This window comes from Anarhichas minor, unplaced genomic scaffold (assembly GCF_050575085.1).
Source record: "Anarhichas minor isolate MPS153535 unplaced genomic scaffold, ASM5057508v1 ptg000008l, whole genome shotgun sequence".
Taxonomy (NCBI): Eukaryota; Metazoa; Chordata; class Actinopteri; order Perciformes; family Anarhichadidae; genus Anarhichas; species Anarhichas minor.
In genome coordinates this window covers 691,501-718,482 of record NW_027466454.1, presented here as the reverse complement: position 1 = coordinate 718,482, position 26,982 = coordinate 691,501, and the positions used below count along the sequence as shown (strand labels likewise).

Sequence of the window (26,982 nt, the reverse complement as noted above, 5' to 3'; positions counted from 1 at the left end):
TGGTGCTTGAATCAAAGTTAGGTGGCATGTGCTGTAACCAGTGAGCTACTGGGTGCTCCTGAAACATATTCCTCACGGACTTTTTATATTCTTTATTATATTTTATTTATTTATTATTATAATGTGAACATGCTCACTCATGGTAATGAACCCCCAGACAATTATTACCATCAATGCAGCTCTTTCAGGCCTTTCAGCATCTTTCATCCCATTGGTTTCATGTCCCACAAGAGTGAATGGTCATGTTGCTCCCTTTAAGTTGAAGGCATAATAAGGACGTTGTTTGCCATAACAACTTTATGAGGTGATAATATGTCAAACAAATATGTTGTTTATAGCTGGTTCCACTGCCTCAGGTTTATGCAGGTTTATGTAGAGTGAAGTAGACCTGTGCTACTGTTTCCTTAGGGAATCAGAAACGAGTGCTACTGTGAGTCAGATCACATTTGCTTACAGTTAGAACTTCTTCAACTTCTCCATGTTGTACCGCTAATTCTGTGACTGTTTGTATCCATCACCAGCATGTGTGTTTAAGTTTTATTCACAATGAATCCATGTGTTATTGGTAAACCTATCGAAACTTTTAAGACTGCTGTTGTTTTTTAGGGCCACTAAAATGAGCCCAATTTCTGCAAATATGGAGATTGACCTGGACCCACTGATATGATATGTTGACTCTTTTCGTCCACAGGGTGCAGTCAGCATGGAGCTGTCCCCACCCCCCTCAGGTCTAGAAGCAGAATATGAGACACTTTTCACCACAGGCTCCCTCCTTTTCCTCCATGAGCTGATCTCCACATTTGATGAGGAGGTGGATCAGGTAAGACAGCTGAAAAGGCTTTTTAAAATTCAATGCATGGAAGACTTGACCCCACTCACGATGAGGGGTCTTTTATACTCCACTCAGGTCCTGCAGCTCCGAGTGTCCAGAAAGGCCCATTTGGACCTCTCAGCTGACCTGCCAAGCTTTCTGGAAAGTACCACACATATCAGGAGGGACCCCGCCTGGAGGGTGCTCCCGGTTCCCCCGAGGCTCCAGAGAAGACATGTGGATATCGGGGACCTGGCTCCCTGTGACACCCAGCGCTTCATTAAAGCTCTGCAGTCATCAGCACAAGGCATACAGGTACCACCTGTGCCCACACGACACCAACACAGGAACTGGACATAGAATGCTATACTGTTGGGTGATAAAAGGCCTATTTACGATTGCTAATGTGGAAATCATTCACATTTATGAGTACACTTATATGCAGTTAGTAACTTCAGTATAGTCATATCACAGTTAACTCTGTTCATGTGCATCTATGCTGTCCTTTGATTCCAGTTAGACATGTGTAGATGTGAGAATTACATACACACAACATTTATGGTAATGCTGTAGGCTAGTTGTGTACAGATGTTAGCATGATAACATGTTGAACCAAGATGGTGAACGTGGTATTGCCATAGATGTATATAGAGAACGTACGTGCTAAATATCAACTAGTAGCATTATCATTGTGAGCATGTTAACAATAAGCTTAGCATTGCTCAAAGCACCATGGTCCCTACAAGCACAGCCTCACAGAGCCACTAGCATCTCTCCACACATAACTCACATAACTCACATAACTTCAGACTCTGTGAACTCTCTCTTTGGTTTCAGGTTGACTTTGATGATGGGAACTGTCCTACATATTACAACCAGATCAAAGGCATTCATAACGTCTTTAAGGCAGTTCACAACCAGTTCCCCAGTAAGTGGCTTACTTTATATCAATACTCATGTTGGCACAGCTACATTACTGTATATAGAGGTACGTAAGGTCGACACATTCTCTGACCCACCTCCCTCCATGTGTTCACAGATGTTCCTCACATATCTCAGGCTCCAGTGCTGATGCTTCGCCCTCGTGCCTGGAACATGGTGGAGCACAACATGATGGTAGTATAACCTCTGTAGTTCATCTCACTCACTTTATTCAGTCAGTGCAGATTGGGTTTGAAGATTTGACTTTGGCGACTCCTAGTGGTAGTATCAAGCTCTAATGTCTTGGCTACAGCCTTGGCTTTTGGTTGAAAGTTCAACAAAATATTTACACTTATTTACTGGTCAAATAAACATTTGTATTATTTGTGGGAAGTGATATGTTTACTTTTGCTGAAACTTTTTTCAGTACAAATACCAAACATTTACTGGTTGTAACTGCTCAAAGATGTCATTTTTACATTTATATGAATGTAATTTGAATACCATCAGACAAAATAAGCAGTTTTCTTAAATCTATTTGGTGCTTTGGTAACATGTGATGGACATTTGTCATTATTTTTGATTTGTTATAGGCTATACTAGTACATGATTAATCAAAAGAAAATAATCCATACATAATGATGACCCTATCTGTTTGCCAGGTGGCAGGGAAGGAGGCTCCTGGTCCTCTCTTTGACTTTGGACTCCTCATGTTTCACTGTGGAGAGACACTTTTTGAAAACAAGAGTGGACCCTTTTTCTACCTCTCAAAAGTAACACACACACACACACACACATACACACCTACACACACACCATCACTCAAAACCGTTGTCATGAAGTTCTACTGTTTCTTCTTGTTTTTTAGGTGGAGAGTTTCATGGAGGCCAGACTATGGAACAAAATATTTGTCTGGACACAACAGAAGGTCTGCATGTGTCAGTGTTTATGCACATATCAAATATCTATGTTCTCCTACAAAGTGTTCTTTATATATACAGTTCTATTCTCAAAATTTGATGACTTGTTTTTAACTTCATTCTCAAAATCTCAGATCAATTGTTTTGTGTCCCTAATACCAGGACTTAATCACAGTATACACACTCCCCTGGTGTAAATTATTTCAAGGCCATCCAACACGCTTTATTCTACACCTCATTTATTACACACATCTGGAGAAGCTAAGTGGTAAATGGCAGATGGAAAAAAGAGACTGATTTTCCTGTTCTAGAAATACATGTTTTTACTTTCACTTTGAGCATTTCTGTTTAAGACAGTTTTTTATTTCCGGTTTATTGCAGCAATTTTACTCTCCATTTTCAAACTGCCATTTCAATTTTTCTTTTTCAGTATTTTTTTCTTATTAACATTTTTGAATGCCCTGTTTATTGTGAGTAGTGGTATAAAATAATCTCTGTGAAATGGTCCCTCATATGTGGTCGTATCTACTGAATTTGTCTGTATCTGTGTGTGTGTGTGTGTGTGTCTAGTTGGGCCTTCCGCTGGGCAGCATTAAGGCGACGGTGCTAATTGAAAATGTATTAGCAGCATTTGAGATGGAGGAGATTCTCTACGAGCTGCGAGACCATTCAGCAGGACTAAACTGTGGCATCTGGGATTATTCAGCCTCCTTTGTCAATAAATTTGGTGAGCCAAACCTTCTGGCCTCCCAATGAACCCTGTGCTTTACACCGAGCCTCTGAACCCAATCATTGTTTCAGGGAAGGTCCACGCATGAATAGAATGAATGGGTCTACTGGGAACAGACTCCAGGGGCCCAAAGTTTCAGGGTCCCCCTGGCCTTCACCTATAAATGTCACTGCAAGAGATACTGTATGTACCACCCAGACATTAAAAGACTACAAAGAGACACAAACTCACAGAGAGACGTGTAACGACTACAAAGAGACACAAATCAACAACTATAATGTCTCTGTGTCTTGCTCCTGTGTAGAAGAGGTGGTGGGGCCTTTTGCATGTCTGTGCCCAGGGTCCCATTGTCTCATAATTCACCCATGGGTGCATGGCCAACTGTATTATCAGAATTACGGCTCATAGAATAGGTATGATGGAGTGTATTTATCATTATTAATAACGATATACAATCGGCAAATTGTAAACAAAAGTGAAGCTGAAAAACGGCAATCCTTGCCTCATTGAAGTCAAGAGGTCATGCGTTTCTCCTCCAGGTCACCGACAGGCCTTCCTGCTGCCCGACCGCAGTAAATATGTGAACATGGAGAAGCGTTTTCTGCGCAGCTACATGGACCTGCTGGTTCAGACATGTCATCGGAGGGGGGCGCTGGCCACAGGAGGCATGGCAGCCCTGCTGCTGCCTCAGGACCCGCTCAGTGACTCCCACAGCAGAGTGTTGGCTACTGTCACCAGGTAGGAACATCGCTGTTCACACACAATGAGACTGAATGACACTTGGACACAATAACAGACAAACCAGTTAAAGCGAAAGGTAAAGAAAAATGTTGTATTTCTCTGTAGGGTCCTTTTCATAATGTTGTCAGACACTTATAATAGCAATCTGAGCCTGTCATTGGCAAAAACAAGTACTTTTAATGGATGTTACATTACATTGACAAGGACTAATTTCAAAAATTGTTCTCCCTATAGTTACTTCGACACAAAAATATGTAGAAATATGGTCCAGGTTGAAAAATACCAAAGTTACCCTTAAAGTAAAGTGAATACTCCCTCCACCACTGCACAGAGCAGACTGTCTTTGTCAAACTGTCTCGCTGATGTCCATCACACTGAACCGGTGATGAAGGGTCAAACTGAAAAGCCAGCATTATTTCATTAGTCAAAAGAAATCTGACAAAGTTATTGCCACATCATGTTAATAAACCACATAATATACAGTGTCATGCATGCGTATTTAGCCTGGTGATGTCTGTATTCTTTGCTGAGTTGACAGATGTTATCTTCACAGTTAATGCATTTTTAAATTGAAACATGTTGGCTCCTCTGACACTGTTTCCTCCCACCTGTCAGACTGAAGTTGCTGGAGATCCAGGCAGGTGTGGACGGTTTCATGGTGTATGATCTGAGCTTGATTAAGCCCATGCAGAAAGTGAGTACTGGATCATGAGCCATACAAAGCTCTCTATAAATACAATGTTTTCTGTTGGTAATTCTTCACCTCTTCTAGCTCTTCAAGCTCCACACTGAAGGAGATAACCAGCTTTACCAGCTTCGACATGATGTCACTGTGACTCCTGATGACCTGTTGTCCATGCCTTTGGTCAGTCGCTCAGTTGTCTCAGAATAGAACAGCAGAAGCTGTAACATTTTAACATTATTCAACAATTTGTTCAGATTCAACCATTGGTAGACTGAAACAAAAAGCCTCTTCTAGCCTTTATGTTCCAATTGACAGATTTAGTGGGCACCAATGGGCGACCTCCTTTTCTGAAACGTGGAGCCAATGCGGAAGTGTCTTGAACTTGCATTCTCTCTAATATCCACCAGGGGGCGACTCCTCTGGTTGTATAGAAGTCTATGAGAGAATTACTCTACTTCTCTCTTGATTTATTACCTCAGTAAACATTGTAAACATGAGTTTATGGTCTCAATCTCTAGTTTCAAGTCTTCTTCAATACAGCATGATGTTCATTTAGTAAACGATGGTCCATTTAGAGTCAAATAGACCATAAAGCAGGGTATGCTTTAGGGCGGGGCTAGCATTTGATTGACATGTCGCTACCACGGCAACCTGGTCACTTAAAAATGTCTTGTTCAGCAATTGGTTGTACTACAAGACACTAAGAAGGCGGCTGTTAATTTTATCTGGTAAGTACATCTTGTTTTAGGCCAAAATTAGCATCCCAATTAATATCACAGTTAATGTGAATTATGGATGCACCATGCTAACCAAGCTTTAACAGGTAACTTAGTGTTTGTTAATGTTAACGGTACATGGCTCCACCAGGCTCTCAAGCTCCACCCTCTAATTCAAATATGGTCACATCTGGCTCCAAAAATAGAAGATGGCAATGGCCCAAATGCCAAACTCAAGGCTTCTAAACAGTAGTATACAAACCAATGGGTGACTTCACGGGGACTACATCCACTTATTATACACAGTCTATGCTAAGCACCATGCAAGAAGACTGCTGCAGATATTATGGGAGGGAATGTCAAATTCATTTACACATGAATGACATGAAATGTCTTAGTTTAGGTAGAATTCTACTCCAGGGATGAACCCGATAAATCCAAAACATATTCCTCTTCAAGTGGAGAGCGCTGTCCAACATGTCACTCTAAAATCTCCCTTAGGTGTTGTAGTGACCGTTGCTTCCCAATAAAAAGTCACTACGGTTGCTGAAATGTTTGTTCTGACGCGTGCCATAAATAACTAAGCCGTTTCCAATATAGGCATTTTATTTCTCACATAATCAGAGTTCCTCCACTTTCTCTTCAGTTATCCATTTTCTCCATAAACCAATAAATCATAACATTTACATTCGTTAAATGTGCACGGTCAAAAACTGTTTGCTTCTACCTATTAGCAACAACCTGTGTCCAATGACCCCACTGATTATATTACCTGTGCTCTGATTTACATCGGCACTACACCCCCATGTGGTGGGAGGTTGTACAAAAACAAAAACAACAAAATGGCTCTTACAGGTGTAGCATTTTCATACATGAGACAGAGCATGATAGGATGAGAAGGTAATTCTGATCTTGGTAGTTGTATGTAAAAAATAACTGGATATGCAGTGTTAGTCTCTAATAATAAAGTATATTCGGATGTATTTTGTTTTTCTCCAGGGAGGAGTCACCCTTTACGGTTTGAAGCATAACATTGCAGTTGGTGTCCTCTTTGTTAATGCTTGGCTATCAGGTATGTACATTCACATACTCTTGTTCTCCTCATGGTTAGGAGCAGGCAGGATGAATGAAGTGAGTCTTATTGTGTGGACTGTTAAAAGCAATTCTCTGTTTCCTAGGTAGAGGTCATTTTTTCTACAGAGGCCAGGTCGAAGATTCAGCCACAGCAGAGATTTCCAGATCACAGGTGGGTTTAGGATTACACGATCCAACTTCAGCAGCCATCCCTGTGGGCCATAACTTACTGCAAAGACAAAAACCTGTCTGCAAATATTAGGGCTTTGTACAAGGAGGATTGTACGACATTTCAGGCCATGTCCACATTACTCCGTTTCCATTTGAAACGCATATGTTTTGCTACGTTTACACTGAGCGTCCACACTACGCGGAGTTTTCGAGCACCGAAAACGGAGGAATTTGAAAACGCTCCCGAAGACGGATAAGTTTGAAAACTCTGGGGCTGCCTCTTCATGTGGACGGTCGAAAACAGATACATTCAGACCACACCCGCCTTCGCTACTTGATTGGTTCTTTGGTTCATGACGTGTCCTTCCCTGATTCGTCACATGCCTATCACGTGACCCTTACCCGGAAGCTCAAACAACAACATTGATTACTGATCGACTACCAGGTTAATTTAACATGGACAACTGATTGCAGGCGTTGCTGACCTTGTTGTCTTAACTAGCAGCTGTTGTTCAGTTAAAGTCTGCATTTCTGTGGAGGAAGCAGCTGTTAATGGAGCGATTAGCGAGCGGCGTGACCAGCGGCGTTATCAGCCCTACGGAGCGGACGTCTGAAGTCACGGTTAGCAGTAAATGCTATTCAGTAGGACAGATAGCTAAGCCACCAGCAGAGCTACGAGTGAGAACAGACAACAACGAGGAAACGAGTGAGAGACGTGTGTTGACCACATTTATGGACCCATAATCTAGTAAACGTTTACATGTAAGTGTTGATTTGAAAGTAAATTTGATGTGAGAGAGAGCGAGAGATAGAGAAAGACCCGCAGCGCTGTAACTAAGTCTGAAAAATAAAACGTCTGAAACTTTCCACGCACTGTCTGTTTGAGTTTATAGAGGAATATTTTAGAGGAAGATCTTAAGTATCAAACACAACCTTTCATTAGGTCGTATTTTTTTAAACTAAGCAACCAATCTACTTCCTGTTTACACCGTCACACGCATGCCCAGTGTACGTTAATGGTCACGTGATATCCGTTTTCGAAGGTTGCCGTGTGGATGCAGATCAATTCGAAAACGATGCTGAAACGCCCGTGTGGATGTACTCTCAGTTAGACTCATGACCACTGCGATAGATAGAAGTTATCATTTTGCCTTAGTGCCACCTGCAGGTCAAATGGTATTTATATGCAATATATTTTTGAAGGATTGCCTAGTTTAAGAAAAAGAAAATGGAGTAGGGAAGAAAATGTTTTACAAAATGGGGAAAATGATGGTCTGTGACTCATCCGACTCAAGAACAGATACGCTTTGGTGGGCTTTGAGCAATGCTGATTTCTTTCTGTTGGGCCTACATGAAAGCTATTCAGTTGCTATTATTCAGCTGCTCATTTATGTGCAAAATGCTAGCTAACATCACCATCAACAATGCTAACATGCTGATGTTTAGCAGGAATTATTTTTGTGTATTTGAAAGCTAACATTAGCAAATTAGTACTAATCACAAAGTAGCTGAATCTGATGCAAATGTCATTAGTTTTGCAGGTATTTGGTCATAAAGCAAAGTATTGGACATATTAAAATGTTGACCTGATAATTCATGGGAATCCATCTAGTAGTTGTCCAGACTGTTGCTTCAGTCTGGACCACAGTTGTGGGTTGACTGACCTAGACACTGACATTGCTGCTAGCGTGGCTTGAAATTGGCTTACACAGTTCATGAGTCATGAGCAGGCGGAAACCTCCGGTTCTGCCAAGTGAAGCCAATGTGGAAGTTTCTTAAAACTTGCATTTCTCAACTGACGACCAGGGGGCGACTCCTCTGGTTGTATAGAAGTCTATGAGAAAATGACTCTACTTCTCTCTTGATTTATTACCTCAGTAAACATTGTAAACATGAGTTTATAGTCGCAATCTCTAGTTTCAAGTCTTCTTCAATACAGCATGATGTTCATTTCGTAATTATGTTCCATTTAGAGTCAAATAGACCATAAAGCAGGGTATGCTTTAGGGCGGGACTACTATGATTGACAGGCCGCTGCCGCTACCAGAGACTTATTCGGCGTCACTACATCAATCCTCTGCCGCATTCCAAATATGGTAACTTCTGTTCATCGGTTGCAAAAAAAGCAACATGGCGACGGTCGTAATCCAAGATGGTGACTGCCGGACTCGAGTCTTCAAAACGTCAGTCCACAAACCAATGGGTGACCTCATGATGACTACGTCCTCTTCTTATATACAGTCTAGAGTCAGTAGACTTATATAGTCTTAAGCCAAGCACCTAAGTGCATTATAAGGGTCCAAGTAGTGGCAATATTTCCATCAAAATATTAACGTCCAGGATCACCTTTTACATCAATGTCTGTAAAAATGGCATGGCAATCCATCAAATAGCTGTGGCGATATTTCAGACTGAAAGTGGTGGACCAACCGCCATTCCTGGCGATTGCCATCGCCAGGAATGAGCCGCTAGCACGGCTAAGAACTTGGTTTCATCTGATTTGATTGAAAGTGCCTTAAAACACAAGCAAGCAACCAACCATAACTTGATTCAAATGTTGCTTAATCCGGATTGCTCTACATAAATGTGTGACATCATGTTTTTATAACTGAGCCCTGCCCACTTCAATCAGTAAGAAGAGCACAGACAGATGATGTGAAATCTGCTCTAACTGAGGCAGAAAATAGTACCCGCATGTATATTGTTGCTCAGAGACGCTGGTTGAGAAATGAGGTTTTCAGGGCTTTTAATAGTGCCTGTGCTGTACTGCTTTTCAAACGAAAAACAAAACCGTTATCTCTAAATGAAAAGGCTACGGGGAAACAGGCCTTTTAGTTTGTTAACCAGCCATTTTGACCCTGAGGTACGAATCACCTGACAAGATACTGAGTGTGTTTCATGTGTCAGGTGTGGCAGTGGATCCGTCACCAGACTCAGCTGGAGGACGACAGCAGGGTGGTGAGCAGGCGGCTGGTGACTGACCTCATCAAGGAGCTCATGATGGAGCTCAGGGCTCTCTGTCACTCCGTTAGGTAAGCAGACACTCCTTAAGGGCACCTTTTGGGTCGTTTCAGCGATGAGGACACGTGATCATGGTAGATCACTAGCTCCATTGACATTACATTTTTTTCATTGCCCCAAATAATAGCATACACAGTAGATCTGCTCTGTACATTATATGCCCCATGCTCTCTTGAAAAATGTTTATTTATATTTTTTGTTTTCTTGACAAAACCTTTCTCTGTGCACATACCAGTCAGACTACTGCTGTTCTTTAGCTATAGCTTATAGCTGTATCAAATCTGTTCAGAGCCCAATTATGTTCTAAACACACATAAAACAAATATTGTAATGGTGGATTCGTACTGTGAAAAAAATGTATTCAAATACTTCATCATGTGTTATTTTACTGCCGTCTATTCCAATGGACGGAGAAAAAAAACAGCTATTACAAATGAAAATATATAGTCTTGAGACCTTTTTTTTTTGTAAATATGTTTTATTGATTTTCACAGTTTTTATCCCACCAGGGAAGAGGATTCACACATGTCTGAGGGCAATTACAGATTGAAATTTAAAACCTCATTCCCAACCCTGCCCACCCAACCCACCCAATGCAGGGTTACAGGCTATGGAACTTATACATTTAGGTAAATTCAGGTACATTCAGGTGACGGAGATGCAGACATAATATTGTTGGGAACGTAGAGGAGCGTGTTTGGGTTATCAGCATCTAAGAAACTAAATTCTTGACATCAATATTACACATTAGTCTTTGTCGAGAGGTTCTTGTAAGGAATCGTAGTATTCTAGAAAAGGTCTCCATACTTTACGAAAGGTTTGGGAGGACACTCTGAGAGTATATTTAATTTTTTCAAGTGTCAAGAAATACATGACATCTTTGACCCAGTGGGAGAACGAGGGGGGCACGTTGCTTCCATCTCAGAAGGATCAAACGTCGAGCAAGGAGTGAAGGCTACGACCACATTGGCTTTATTTGGTAAACGGGCACGGAAGTCTTCTGGTATTAAGCCAAAGAGTGCGCAAATTGGGTCCGGGTCAAATTGAGCTGCAAACATCTCACTATAAGCTTTAAAAATACTTATCCAAAAGGTGGAGGGTTTCGGGCATAGCCAGAACATGTGCAACAAGTCTGCTGGCTGGCCTTTACATTGAGGACATAACGGATCAGAGTTAGGGTAAATTTTTGCCAATCTAGCATTAGTGTAATGAGCCCTGTGTACCACTTTTAGCTGTATTAAGTTGTGTTTAGCGGATGGAGATGATGTATATATCAAGTCTAAAATAGAGTCCCATTGGTCATTTGTTATAACCACTCCAAGATCTGAGTCCCAGGCCATTCTTAAATTTTCCAAGGAGTGTGGGTTGATATTGTTAATGAGCTCGTAAGTTTGGGATATCAATTCTCTACTGTTCGGGTTCAGTTCTAGGAGGTTGTCAACATGAGATTTCATGGGCTTGTTCGGAAATGAGTCAAACGTGTTTCGTACGAAGCTCCTGATCTGCAAGTAGCGGAAAAAATTGTTCCTTGGTAGATCATAGATTTGTGATAATTGGGAGAATGAAGCAAACGTGTCTTCTATGTATAAATTATGGATTGATCTGATCTCTTTATCAAACCATAGAGTAAATGCGTTATCTGTACAGGAGGGAATAAACATATGATTAAATTTGATGGGGGAGCGGGTGGAGGCTCCTTGCAGCCCAAAATGTCTCTGAGCCCATATTCTTATTGTGTGATTTACCATTATGTTTGTACTCAAGTTATTGCTAAGAAGAGGCAGGGCTGCACAGACCACTGAGCCGAGGTGGTGCCGGCAGGAGGAAAATTCTATTTGTACCCAGTCCGCCTTTCCCACAATTGGCCTGTCTTCAAACCAGTGAAGTAGGTTCTGGATATTGCATGCCCAATAGTAAAAGAGAAAATTGGGTAAAGCTAAGCCTCCTGCGTGCTTTGGTCTTTGGAGTCGAGTCTTGCTAATCTGACTAGGTTTGGTCCCCCATATGAAAGAAATGATATCTTTATCAAGATTTAAAAAAAAAAAGATTTTTTAATCAGGATAGGAATATTTTGAAAGAGATATAAAAATTTGGGTAATACTATCATTTTAATTAGGTTAACACGACACACTACTGATAATGGTAACGAGGCCCAGCGAATCATATCCTGTTTGCATTTATTCAAAAGTGTCACGGGCATGATGAGGACTCAAGCGCAGACAGTCAGAGTAGGGGAAAAAAGGTATTTAATAGCTCACAAACAAAAACAGTTAATCCAAGGACAAGACAAAAGACGAGGGGGAAAATCCGGCAGGACAAGGCAGGGCAGACAGACTGGGAAACCGGGAACAGGATGAGCAAAACGGGCGGGTAGGTAGGAAACAAACAAAATGATCTGGCAGTGAGTGAGTGAAAGACAGGGGTTTAAATAGTGAACTAGGCAGAGTGAACAGGTGAGACTAATGAGCTGATGAGGTGAGTGTGACTGGCAGGTGCACTGAATGAACTGATTAGGTGAGTGAGGAGCTACAGAAAGAAACAAAGACACAGAACACACAGGGCAAAGCCTGATCGTGACAAAAAGGGTAATATAGCTATTTTTAAAAGTAGAATGAAAGGAGCGTGTGACCTCAATCCCCAAGTACCTAATGCCATCCCGGGCCACCTTAAAGGGGAAAAGGCTGGAAGGGAGTGCCTCTGCTTCAGAGTTTAGAGGGAAAAGTTCACTCTTTTGCAAATTTAGCTTATATCCTGATATTTTCCCAAACCGATTCAGGATCTCTAGAATTTAGGGAAGACATAGAGATGGGTCAGAGACATACAGCAGCAAATCATCCGCGTAAAGAGAAACCTTCAGTTCTAAATCACCCCGAGGTATACCCTTAAAGTCCTTACAGAGTCGCAGTGCCACTGCCAGGGGCTCAATGGCTAGTGCGAACAAGAGAGGAGAAAGGGGACACCCTTGTCTTGTTCCCCGACCAAGGGGGAAGTAGTCAGATTGAGTATTGTTAGAGATTACAGCTGCTAGGGGAGAGGAATACAGTAATCTGATCCAGGCAATGAATTCCTCAGAGAAGCCAAATTTTTGGAGGGCAGCAAATAAGTATTTCCACTCGACCCGGTCAAAGGCCTTCTCTGCATCAAGAGAAACCACTACCTCTGGGCACGTTAAGGGGGCCGAATGGACAACATTGAATAGTTTTCGTAAATTTGAGTGGGAGTGTCGGCCTTGGATAAATCCTGTTTGATCAGGTGAGACAATATCTGGGATCACACTCTCCAGGCGTTTAGCTAAGACCTTAGACAGCACTTTAAAATCCACATTAAGTAGGGAGATAGGGCGATAAGATGAGCAGAATACTGGGTCTTTATCCTTCTTAGCCAGTAGGGATATAGAGGCCTGTCTCAGAGTTGTAGGAAGAATGCCTAAGGAGAGTGCTTCTTTAAACATTGCTTTAAGAGTTGGTGCCAGCTGATAGGAGAACTTTTTATAAAATTCCGTCGTAAACCCGTCCGGGCCTGGTGACTTGTTGTTCTGCATAGATTGTATGGCCATGATGATTTCAGCAACTGAGATATCTCCACCTAAATTGGTGTTTTGTTCCTCTGATACAGTAGGGATAGTCAAATTATCAAAGAAGGCACATGAGGGGCTGAGGTCATTGCTAAGTTCTGAGGTGTAAAGGTTAGAATAGAATTGTAAAAAGGTTTTATTTATGTCATTATGATCTATCAACGTTTCTCCTGTGTTTGATTGAATCTTTGTGATATTACGGGTGGTAGCCACTTGGCGGGCTTGCATAGCCAGTAGTCTACTAGATTTATCTCCAAATTCATACACATTATGTCTGGATTTTAAGATTAGACGTGTTGCCTCATCAGTAGATAGAAGATTAAATTCAGTTTGGAGTCTTAACCGTTCCTTATAAAGATCTGTAGTCGGGGAATGAACATATTTAGACCCCTGGGGGTGCGCGAGCTTCTGTGAGCGAGCTTCTGTGTTATGAGGCAGTGTCGGTGATGAAGGAATACAATTCACGTCGGCAGTTTGACACCAAACACGGAGCTAAATATAGCCTCCAAGAAAAACATCAAATTGTCCAAGAATTAAAAGGCAGACTGCAATCACAGCAGAATATATTTACAGAAGCTACAGCCCAGTGCATGCTAAAGGTATGTGAGCAGATGTGCTCCGATCAGATACAGACTTTTACAAATGCCAGTTTGTGAAGAAACACCATCGCAGACCACTCGGTTCATGAACTAGCAGGCAATCTAACAACACAGCTAGCCGAAGAGATGAGCAGGTACTTGTATTTTTCATTAGCTGTTGATGAAAGCACAGACAACACGGATACAGCGCATCTATCCATGTTTATAAGACCTGACACTCAGTGAGGAGCTCTTGAGGAGCTGCCATGCACGGGACGACGACGGGGAGGGACATTAGTGATGCAGAGAGGTGGCAAAAATAGCTTTGAACAAAGTTAATGTAATAACTTGTGTTTGATGATATTTTTCTTTGTTATTTTCTTTAAAAGTTTGATCTTTGATAGAGTAATGTGGGTTTCTTAACCCTAAATTAAAAGGATTTATGTTATAATAACAAATGTGCTTACATATATTTTTACATTTATATAACTGCATGTACAATATTTTTACACTTGAATAAACAACAATCAAATGCAGAGATAGTTATTTAACAATATGTTAGGGAGTAGTTACAGTTACACAGTCTTAGAGTTACAACCGGCCCTTTGAGGGCGACCATGATGCTGATGTGGCCCAGAGTGAAAATGAGTTTGACACCCCTGCTTTACAGGATACAAACAATGAAAGCAGCTACGATATAAATTAAAGCTGCGAGTCCGACGTATTTTTTTCCCTTCGGACAGCCTGATGCTGAATATGATACTTTGCAAATAGTGCACTGCTTCCTGTATCCGCTGTGTGGTGCTACAGAACACGTGCAAACATGCATTGTGTTGCTCTATATCAGGGATTCCCAAAGTGTGGTGCCTCTCGGGGGTGCGCGAGAGGAAAAATGTAATGGTGGTCTAATGGTGCAGTCTTGTCTCCTAAAAATTACGTTCCCCCAAAACTAAAATGCATTCTCAATTACGTTTGACCATAAACGTATTTTCTCCCTGATTACGTTTGTGTTTGACGTATTACAAAAACGTTTCTAATCAACATATCTTTTCCATACATATTCTTTATTATTTTTCTGTGATCTGCCTCGCCTCTACCCCCGCCCACGAGTTGTTGCCCCGCGAGACAGGCGGCGTGTTGTGGTAGTATTCTGACCGCGTAATAGGGAGAATGAGAGGCGGCTTTTAGTCAAACGTAATTGAGAATGCATTTTAGTTTTGGGGGAACGTAATTTTTAGGAGACAGGATGGTTGAATGGTGTAATAATTAATATTAAATATAATTTAAAAAAATGTAAGTGGGATTTTTCACAAAATAAAAACATGAATTATAAAAATTCCCTTTGTAAGATTTAAATTTAAAATTAAAAACTTACAATTTAATAAATGCACTTCAGCTCCTGCCGCCAGTCTTTTACGTACACACTAGCCAGCCTAGCTTGTGCAGCTAACGTCTGCTAACAGCTAACTTCATTCATTCAGCAACATTCATGCAAATATGCTAAACTGGCTGAAATCGGGGAAACTGTCAGGTGGGACATCTGAAGCTATCAGTCATAAAAGAGGAGAGGGACAGAGAGAGAGGTGAGTTGAGGAGAGACCAGGAGAAGAAATCGAACGGAAGTTTTTTTGTCTTTTTTTATCTTGTAAACAAACGCCACGCGCGAGCAAACTGTTCTCTCATTTGTCCGATTTTCAGGCTTTTTTAAGGTGTGTGGGGGGGGGGGGGGGGGGGGATTGGGGGTGCGTGGCCTAAAGAGTTTGGGAACCGCTGTGGTAGAGGAATAGGCTATGATTTGCCCACGGAGGTATGCTTTAAGAGTTTCCCATAATGTAGCTTGCGAGATCTCTGGGGAGGAGTTAGTCTCTAGAAAGAATTGTATTTGGGCTGAAATGAACTTCACAAAATTGTCATCTGTCAGTAAGAGAGGGTTGAGTCTCCAAATTCTGTTTGGGGGACGGCGGTTTGGGAGGTCTAAATCAAATGGAATGGCACTGTGATCCGATATAACAATACTATTATACGAGCAGGACTTAACCTTAGGCAGCAGTCTATTATCAAGTAAGAAATAGTCTATGCAGGTATAGTTATGATGCACATTTGAGAAAAAAAGAGTAAGCTCTGGTGTTGGGAAACTTAAACCTCCAAATATCTGAAAGGCCACACTTATGCATGAAATTGTTCACAACTCCAGCCGACTTGGAAAGGTTCTGAGGTTTCTGGGATGACCTATCCAAGGTGACATCCAGCACAAGATTAAAATCACCTCCTATTATAAGCAATCCATTGTCAAGCTTAGGTATTGCAAGAAATAGCTTCTCAAAAAAATTACTGTCGTCGCAGTTAGGGGCATACACGTTTACCAAAATCACAGGATTAGCACAGAGTTGTCCAGTAACAATAACATATCTCCCGTTTGGGTCGCTAATAATCTCTTCGGGATGAAAAAAGGTCTTTTTATTAATCAATATGGCTGTCGCTCTGGCCTTTGCATTAAATCTGGAATGGAACACCTGGCCAACCCAATTTCGCTTGAGACCAGCAACGTTGGTGTTACAAAGGTGAGTTTCTTGTAGGAATGCTACGTCTACTGTCAATTGTTGTAGATGAGACATGACCCTTTGTCTCTTAACTGGGTTATTGACTCCTTTTACATTCCAGGATATGAACTTGGTTGGGACGTTAGTCACCTTACTGGACCAACCGCTCATAGTAGTTTAAGAAGAGGGATATAGCAACAGAGGGCTGAAGGGAGGGCAGGGGGGAAACAAAGAACAAAACAAAACAAAAAGAGAAAGGAAAAAAAAAAAAAAAGGAAAGAAAAAAATCAATAAAATACATTAAGAATAAAAGGCTCCATTCCTGTGCACCTAGACCTGTTAACCCTATCCGTTGTACTATTACAAACTTTACTTTAAACTCTGTCTTTAAGAATGATTATAAAGGCAAAAACAAAGAGGATTTTAACCTGAGACCCGCTTATTTTAAAGAGTCTACGGAGCAGTACATTGAAAGCCATTTTCTAAACATTGACCAACACAACAAACAGCCGTTCTGTATATCCAGGAGTTAGAATTTAACAAGAGGAGATGAGATACCCATTTAAGTAATTAGTAACAAAAAAAATAAGAACAGGTAGCATTAACTATGACTATGTTAAACCAGAGCGGGGAAATAATATATAATTGGCATTCGGTTAGTAAAGTTGGGGGAAGTGTATATGGCTGTCCAACATTATGTGAGCACGATCAAGTTAGTAATATACTGTTCATAAGGTTTACTATTTATACAACGTGTCATCTTAGCCAACAAAAATATTCACTCACCGGTTAGCCCAACCAACATAAGCTACTAAAAGGTAATGTCTCCACAGTCATTGTTATGGTTGCCACGGGGTCTCATACTGCCGGTTGACTGTTCTCCAGGAAGGCGGCCGCTTCACTCGGAGTGTTAAACTAGTGCCTGGTTCCATCGACGATCACTCGGAGCTTAGCCGGGAAGATCAGGCTGAATTGGTACCCTGCTTTCCTCAGTGCGGATTTGACAGGGGGGAAAGTAGCTCTCTTTTTAGCCACTTCAGCGCTGTAGTCGGCGTAAATATGAATTCCCGCGCCACTGTAGGACAGGGGACCTTTCTCTCGTGCCAGCTGCATTATACGCTGCTTCGTCTGGAAATGATGAATGCAGGCTATGAAGGGAGGAGGCGCGCCGTCCGGTCTCCTCTGGATGGCCACCCTGTGCGCTCTGTCCACGGCTAAACCACGGGGAAAAGCGTCAGCGCCGAATAATTCTCCTATGAAGGAAGTTGGGCGGGTGCCCTCCGCTCTCTCAGGTATGCCCGTAATACGGATATTGCACCTCCGTGATCTGTTCTCGAGGTCGTCGACCTTAAACTTCAGTAGTTCGTTCTCCTTCATAAAGCTGCCGACCATGGTCCAGTGTAGTTATTCTCCCCTGAAAGTCGTTCATTGAAGTCTCAATGGCTTGAATTGTCTGGTCGTGTCTGGTATTAGTGGCGTGGTTGGCTGAAATTTGTGCCGTGAGATTTGTGATTTAGAAGCTGGTTCTCCAAGTTTCAGGTGGGTAATTATTAAAGAAAATGCCAAATAAATGTAAAATAGTGACAGAGCCCTTCCGACGAGCTGCCTACTCCGCCATTCGCTAAACCGGAAGTCCGTTTAAGAGACCTTTTAAAAGAAAAAAAACCCCACAAGTTTATTCATTTCTCATGAATGATTAACTCATATCAGTGAATACAGTGATGATTTAAAATAACAGTGTGTAACATTTAGGGGGATTATAATAAACTTAAAACTCCCAAGGTATTGCCTTGTGTTATTCAGTTTATTAAAGACATGTTTCTGACATGGCATTTGGTATGAGTCGATTATCAAGCCAACAATGATCCCAGGGTGCCTTTATACTATAGGGGTTTTATTCTGAGAGTACGCTCAATAAGATATACTCACATATTGTTAACAACAGGCCCTTGCAGTACTTCACAGGAGAAGAATGAATTCAGGAAGCACAGGGCCTGTATTCATCATATCTACAGTATACAGTCATCAGAGCAAGAATTCAGGAGAAACAATCTTCAGAGATTTCCAGAAGGCTTTTGATTGGGTCAATGTATATTTGCTCTTTTGAAACTCATCCAGGGTGGTGTTGATGGCAAGTTTTACAAAGCTATTAAAGCATTACATCAGGCCCCTATAGCTTGAGTCCAAGTGAGTGATAGGGCTTCCGGTTTACTTTATGCAGGTGACATAATCCTTGAAGATGTTGAATATTGTTTGCTCTACATGGAGGCTTGTGATCAGCCAGAGTAAAGCTACTAGAGAAGCTTTGCATGTACTGCTTCCCTTTCCCGCTAGTCTGCTGTCTGATTGTGAGGTCAGGCTGATCTGGGATCAGCTCTTTGACCTGCAGAATCTCCGCCAAAGTTCTCCTCTCAAACGGGTCTTGGAGGAGTAGTGCTCGCGCTCGCCTGTAGAGACTTCTCCTGACGAGAATGCGTAACTTTCGCCCCAAGCTGAATCTATTTGAGGACGCTGATTGGCTAAATTGTATGTCACTCATTTATATCTTTAATCAGCAATTTGTTAAACTGCTTCATAGACCCGCCTCCTGTGGGGCATTTCTCCATGGCTGAGACATGCAGACAGGCGGAGAGGACGAGCAGGAAAAGCATATATTTTGCGCAGATATCATATTTTACAAATATTACTGGGTACATTCCATATTTCAAAAACACAAATACATTCCATATTTCAAAAACACAAATATTGACAATTTGTATAATTTATTATTATTATTATTATATATATATATTTTTGTGGCTCAAGGAGGGGTGCTCAAGGTGAGGCCACGCCCCATGGCCCTCTATTGGCCAGCCGCCACTGCTGATTCCTATTAATATTTAAACTTTACTTTGGATGAATTCATGTCTTATGAAATAGTGATTGGAATACCAGCAGACTCTGCGGGCCGCACATGATCGATAATCAGCTAAATTCATTTTGTAAAGATATCGATCCACATACTCACAGCTCTATGAATCATTTTGTCCAATTCTTAGCTATGCAGCTGGAGTGTGGGGTTGCAAGGATGCCAAAAAGGTCAATTATTTTCAGAATGGAGCCATAAGAGGTTTTCTGGGGATACATGATTTACTCCTCGTCTTGGGATAAAAGGAGATATGGGTATAGGGGCCGCTGGATCTCGAACAAAAGAGAGAGATGATCCGGCTGTGGAACCGCCTGATGCATTTGCCAGAGATAACAAAAAAATGTTTTTAACTAAGATAAGGCAGACAGTCATCCCTGACCAAGGAAATATATTAAATCTTAGGGAGCCAGACTTGGCGTATATCTTTCGTAAAATGCTTGCTGTGATGGTAACGTAGTGAAACTATACTTTCAGAGACAAATGTTCAAATGACATATTGTCAAATCTAGATCATATGTTCAGATGAAGCAGTGTTATGGACATGGGCCCTTTGTTACTTCCTTTCTAACTAGAGGCCAGAGGTCATTGTGTGCTCTTTTCAGAGCTGGTATCCTACCCCTTGCTATTGAAGTAGGTCGGTTCAAATTCATGCAGGAATATGCAATGGTTGTGATCTAAAAGATGTTGAAAACTTTCATTTCATATCATTAAATGACGATTTGAGGTTTCCCTTGTTTTATGAAATGTTATATCAAAACCCTGAGCTGTTCTGGGTGGACGATGGGCAGACATTTGAATGGTTGTTTATGGTTGAAGTATTTAGGATTGCAAACACTTTTTAGGTAAAATACGTTTGCTTCGTTTTGTTTCCATCTGCTCCCCTTAATATGATGTTCGTGTACCTTGTTTGTGTTTTTGGTTTCTTTTGGCTGTATATGTTTGATTGATGTTTATGAAATTTGAAAATGAAAAGCATGGCACTAAAATACAGGAATACATCAATTAAATCATTTAACATTTCATGTTTACTTTAAGGACAGTTTAATCTCAAATGATATTTTGGAGTTATGCCCATTTGAATAGTCAGGGGATTTATTTGCAAAGTAACCATATGTTTACTTTGACATTGACAACCAGCCACATAACACAAAAAGAGGCACAGACAAACCATAAACCACTTCAGTTTTCGAGCTAATGTCTGTTCTTTATCTAACATCGGTCAGTTTAGATGTTGGGGTCCTAATTCTTCAATACCATTGCTAACAAAATGCTATCGGTCCATTATGTGTAAGCTACAGTTAGCACATAGTGTCTCTGTGGACTTGCCTACGAGAAAAGAAAAGAATGGCTTGAAAGTTAGGAATTACAAAAAACAAGTCAACATTACTCAGCATTATGAAACAGGTAGTCTAAATTCTGAGATAGAGAAACACAAGATTTTTTACATATCAATACTTTGATTAAATATATATATACATTCTTTCCGTAACTCTTTGTCTTTTCCTGTTGGAAATAGATTTCTGTATTTGCATCACTGTAGAATATTCTGTCCTATCTGCGCTGTGGCTCAGGTGTTCAGGTGTTATGTCTCTTTCTGTCTGTCTTCTTTAGGGCTAAACAGAGGTTACACACAGCAGCAGACATGTTCCTGGAAGTGGTCCTAAAGAGAGATTTCCCAGATTTTATCACCACCTATTTAATTCAGGACCACACCTTTCTCAGCTCCCAGAACACTGAACAGGTGAAGGCTCTGAACACAGACTTGCCCCAACCCAAACTGTGAGCGTCCAGCAGAAGACTGTTCTCTGCTCAACATGAGGAACATGTTCTGGATCCCGAGGGACTTCTACAGATTGCAATGGAAATTTTTCTTTTAGCTATTTCATAGACTTAATCAGTTAGTTACTATGAGGAACTATTCAGTTTGTGTTTATTAGGTGAATTTAATTTCATTTTAATGGGTAAGTAAAAATCAGGAAACACTTACAGTATGTGTCAAATTTGATACCATGGATCATGAAAGCATTTTCACAGCCAGAAGTCAGGACCTGTACTGTGATGTTGATCCCTTCTTTTGCTTTACATACTAAATAATATTTATACTAGCCGGCTACTATCAACCAAACACTGCTCACCTTCTCCTCCTTCTGATTATTGTATATAAAGCTTTGGCTAATACACAAAATGTTAAAACTGAAGGAATGTTGGAAGTAGATGGTGATCTAAAGAGGGTTTTTAAGATAAATCTAAAAACAAGAGTGATATTGTTGTACTGTAGCTAGCTTCAACATTAATCCAGAATACCACTAAGAAAACACTACGTCACAGCCAAATGTTAAAACTGAAGGAATGTTGGAAGTAGATGGTGATCTAAAGAGGGTTTTTAAGATAAATCTAAAAACAAGAGTGATATTGTTGTACTGTAGCTAGCTTCAACATTAATCCAGAATACCACTAAGAAAACACTACGTCACAGCCAAATGTTAAAACTGAAGGAATGTTGGAAGTAGATGGTGATCTAAAGAGGGTTTTTAAGATAAATCTAAAAACAAGAGTGATATTGTTGTACTGTAGCTAGCTTCAACATTAATCCAGAATACCACTAAGAAAACACTACGTCACAGCCAGGCTGTGCCTCCTGGTTCCCCCTGTGCCTATTCTTTTCGTCTGTGGGTACATCCCAAGTCTCTTAATTGTCATTTCCTCGCTCCTCGCTTGAACCGGAAGTTGTTCTGCACCGCCATATTGACGGCCGTCCCAAAGCTCTTATTTAGATCGGAGGATCGAGGATCGAGGAGGCATCTCTGAGGAGCCATGAGCGAGGACGCACGAGAACAGCCTTCCAGGAAGTGTTTTAACGGCCAACACGCCCCCTCATTGTTCATCAGTTATGTGATTGGACGCTGCAGCCGATCGGACTGATCAGATTTTTTTCAACATGTAAACAGTGAAGACGGATCGCAGATTAAACTCAAGATTTATATTTTATTAGTTTTCTGATTCACCATCTGATTTAAATAAATGTTCATTGTAGTCTGAACAACAAAAGGACCACAAACAATTTTCTCCATTTATTAGAAAGATTTGTCTTTTCATGATCTGATATTTCCCTCAATAACTTTTATTATGGATACAATTAAAGTCAGAGAGAGCTGGAGAGACAAAACACTTTTTACATTATTTATCATCATTTCATTCAGTCACGTGAGGGTGATCATTCCTGAGTGTCGGGTTTGATGAGTTTTATCATTTAAATGTAACCTGAAACATTGAGCCTAATAAATTAATTGCAGTGTTCAAGAGAAACCATAATCATATTCTGGGTTATTTAATATTGACATCACAATCGACATTTCAAAACGTACAGACGCAAATAATTCACAAATAAGACAAACTTCCGGTAGAAATCGGTCCTGTGAACAAGACACAGAACACAGTATAAATACCACAGAACACGTGTTCGACGTATTACAAATACGTTTCTAATCAACATATCTTTGCCGTGTGTTTCCCACAATGCGCATACGTTTGTGTTTGACATATAACTACGTTATATTACGTTTGACTGAAAACGTATTTTCTCCATGATTACGTTTGGTTCGACGTATTACAAATACGTTTCTAATCAACATATTTCTCCTGTATACTACAATGCAGGGCAAAGACAATTATTTTCATTCTACATTATCATGCCAGCGTTTTGTATTTTTGGGATGTAATGCAAGCTTGGGATCCCTTTTGCAGCTTTTCCCTGTTTTCTTCTTCGTTATTTACGTACCAGACAATGCATGGCTCCACGAACCAGACAGAATAGCGACCCCACGTGTGTCTACATTGAAATTACATCTTCATTCTTGAAAACAGGTTGCAAAGTTCAGACTGTCAGTTTTTTTATGAAATATTTCAAATCCACCAGTATTCAATTTCAACAATGTTAGAACAGCTGAGGAAAAACTTTTCCAAGTGTTAAATAGGGTTTTTAATGCTTTTCTGAATGGTTGCAAGATTAATATGACTTAATAATAATTGAAATAATAAAATACACAATTTATGAATAAGTAAAATATCACTTTATTGCATGAAGAAATATTCATGTTTTTTGGTTTCCCAAACTGCGAAGGATTATGATGACAGGGGCATGTCTGGAAGAGGTTCATCATCAGAAGAGTCAGCATCAAGGGTCAGAGGGTCCCCGTCCCCATCCCCATCCCACACCTCCTCCTCCTCCTCCTCCAGGGCAGTGGGGTCCATCAAAACATTCCTGCATATAAAAGCATTACTTATGGTCATCGTTTGCATTCAGGCTGACAGCATTGTAATGTTTGACAATCTAAATTGTATACTACCTGCAAGGTAATATTAAGGAATGCTGGGGTAAACATACAGTGACATGCATAAATGGAGAAAATCAAAAAATGTATTGTAAAAGTAAAAAAGTACTGAAATTCATCTTATGTTGTCATGTTCTGGAAGGTGATATATACACATATACATACAGTGGAGTGAAGACATTTTATCCTGTACAGGGACATTTCTAAACCATTAATACAAACTTCAATAAATATTTCAAATGGATTATTAAGAATATTTTTTCATATATACAAGTTATAGTGAGGGATCTCTATACAATATTAATTGTTGTTTTTTGTATTGTGTTAGATGACAGCTGACTTTAATATATTATATAAGAGATTTTAAGTTATTAATGTGGCATTGCTATATGCCATACCTATAATGTTTGCATGCAAAGAAAATACCTCTCACCAATTTCAACCATTTCTACTCAAAACAACAACAACTGAAGCCAGTGTATTTCTCAAAAAAAAGTCTGTATGTAGTATACTAACCTGTATATGCTGAACGCCTCCTTCATCTGTGTCTCCATCTCCTGGAGTTTATTTTTCAACAGATCCTTCAGCCCCTCATATGCCTCCAAGGACATTTTAAAAGGACAGCCTAAAAGGGGGAAATGGGCAATATTGTTCTATACATTTGTGATCATTAAATAACTTTGCATTCAAATGAATCACGATCAAATACATAAACTCATGTCAAATAATGATCATTGGGGTCTTTATATTTCAGTTAAATACATACTCTGTTTATCCAGGTCCTCCTCTTTCTGCTGGATCTCTCTTTTCATACTTTTGAAAGAGCCTTTGAGGTAACGGCAGTGGTTACTCATCTCTTTGATGAGAATCCCATCTTCTTCTCGAAGTCGAGACAGCAGCATTTCCTTGTCAAAGACAAGTTCCTTTGTCTCGAGGGGGACTTTGGATGCTGTAACGAAGTGATAATCTTGCATTTCTCAAACAGTAATGAAAACAAACTTCAATAAATGTTAATAACTGAACACTTCTATTACTCCTGAAGAATAGACAAAATTACAAAGGGTACAAAAGGGACTTTGACTCAATATTGCATCCATGTTTACAAGGTTCATTTAGCACATTACCATTACCTATTTTTTCAAGTAAGTACAAGTTGTACTTAATTTAACTTGTAATTACTTTGAAAGTGTGACACATGTGTCAGGTGTATATATATATATATTAGTGCTGGGCAACGATTAAAATATTTAATCGCGATTAATCGCATGGATTTTTTGCGATTAATCGCGATTAATCGCATTGTTATGGCAAAGTTCAATAATGAATTCAAAAGTAGTGTATTGCGCACTTGTATTTTAAAAGTACTGCTATATGAACAAAAGGGCAATAACATTTGGTTCACGAGATGCAGGTAGCATGTTTTATACTTAATGTGAATATAATTCATACTTTGTTGGCATCTTATTCTGAAAACCGGATGTTCGTCTGAAGAAACCGGATGTTGTCTCACGTTAATCTTTCCGCTAACTTTCAAAGTCCTTCGCTCGCTCCCGATCTGTGCCGTTTAAATGCGTTTACCGTGAATTTCAGCACATAGATGCACTAAAATGTAAGTGTCAAAGGTTAGCCTCGAGGTTAATCAGCTGCTCGCTCAGGTTTGTCTGCTCGGGAGGAAAGGACCAGGTGAGCGTCCCACCCCCTTTTATTGCCCCCCTATTGAGGGCGGATCCGCCCTGGAGTCGACCGCTATCTGGGTTATAACAGCTAACGTTTAGGTTAGCTTAAATGTAAAAGGGCTTTGACAACAAATGTAAGGCTATATTTTTATTTAAGGTGAAGTAACATACTCACTTCGGATGGAATTCATACATACAACTCTGACAACCCTGATAACTTGATAAGTTGATAAGTTGTGTGTGTGTGTGTGTGTGTGTGTGTGTGTGTGTGTGTGTGTGTGTTCTGTATGTGCTGCTATTGTTTACCTGAATATGTTGTATATTTTCCTTTTGTCAATAAAAAAAACATGTTTTCAGGAAGCCTATTGTGATATGCAGTTATACAACGTACATGGATAACATTGAAAATCCCTCCTAAATACAATAATTATGAACTCCACCCCATTAACTGGCCCTTTGCCCAAGTTTGACTTATGGTTACATTTAAAAGGACAATAAATCACTTTTGGAATGAAAAAAAGCATCCACACACTCAAATCTGTGCAAAAATCTTGAAAGAAGGCCAGTAAAAATATCACTTAGGCCTTTTATACTACCTGTATCCCTAACACTGAAACACAGGGTCTGAAAGGGTAAAGAGCCAATGTCATCAAAAACTCTACTCACTGCTGTAATGTTACTGCAAAGTTTGCAAGTCAGCATTCCAGTGTTGGAAACTACAACTTGACACCAAATTTTATTATAAATCTTTACCACATAGCAAACTGTCAATTTGTATAGTTATGGTAAAAACCTTGCCCCTCTGGCACAGATTGATTACTCAACGGGCCTTCCGGGCAAGAGGCTAATCAACTATAAAGTCTTTGTGCTTTAATCCTATGGTGGGGACTATTGCATGCCTGTGCAAAGGGGCCCATGTGAGGAATTTAAGTTTAAAGCACTCCTAGTGCTGGATATTATGTGTCACAGTGTTTACTTGTAGGAGTTTTAACCAAGGAGTGTGGTTGAGTGTCTGTGTGAGGGGGTTGAGGAATGTGTTGGAAGAATAGGTCAGGGGCCAAGGAGGGGCTTATTGGACTTCAGCCAATCATTGAGCTGATCGATATGTAATGTGAGACTTTTCAGAGACTTTGGGGGGAAAAAGGAGAAGTGAATCCCCGGAGATCCTCAGACCTCCTCGGTACCATGTGGCAGACATACCAGTCTGTCGTGTGGTGCGGACGGGGCCTCACTTTCATGATATATATATATATACAGCGGGTAAAATAAGTATTGAACGCGTCACCATTTTTCTCAGTAAATATGTATTTCTAAAGGTGCTGTTGACATGAACTTTTCACCAGATGTTGGTAACAACCCAAGTAATCCATACATACAAAGAAATCAAAACAAATTAGTTCAGAAATTAAGTTATGTGTAAAAAAATGGAATGACACAGGGAAAAAGTATTGAACACGCTTACTGAAATTGATTAAATACTTCGTACAGAAGCCTTTGTTGGTAATGACGGCTTCAAGATGCCTCCTGTATGGAGAAACTAGTCACATGCATTGCTCAGGTGTGGTTTTGGCCCATTCTTCCAAAC

General features: G+C 40.4%; 1 protein-coding gene across 1 annotated transcript; it reads left to right on the top strand.

Moving 5' to 3' along the window:
* Nucleotides 1–703: 703 nt before the first annotated feature.
* Nucleotides 704–21,695, top strand: ugl (ureidoglycolate lyase). Its single transcript, XM_076086779.1, has 14 exons — nt 704–820; nt 908–1,126; nt 1,649–1,739; nt 1,851–1,927; nt 2,395–2,505; nt 2,601–2,660; nt 3,223–3,379; nt 3,922–4,120; nt 4,739–4,817; nt 4,896–4,988; nt 6,524–6,596; nt 6,703–6,770; nt 9,677–9,801; nt 21,002–21,695. Exons 1-14 carry the CDS (start codon nt 704–706, stop codon nt 21,171–21,173), a joined length of 1,641 nt encoding a protein of 546 aa, XP_075942894.1. The 3' UTR covers nt 21,174–21,695.
* Nucleotides 21,696–26,982: the final 5,287 nt, after the last annotated feature.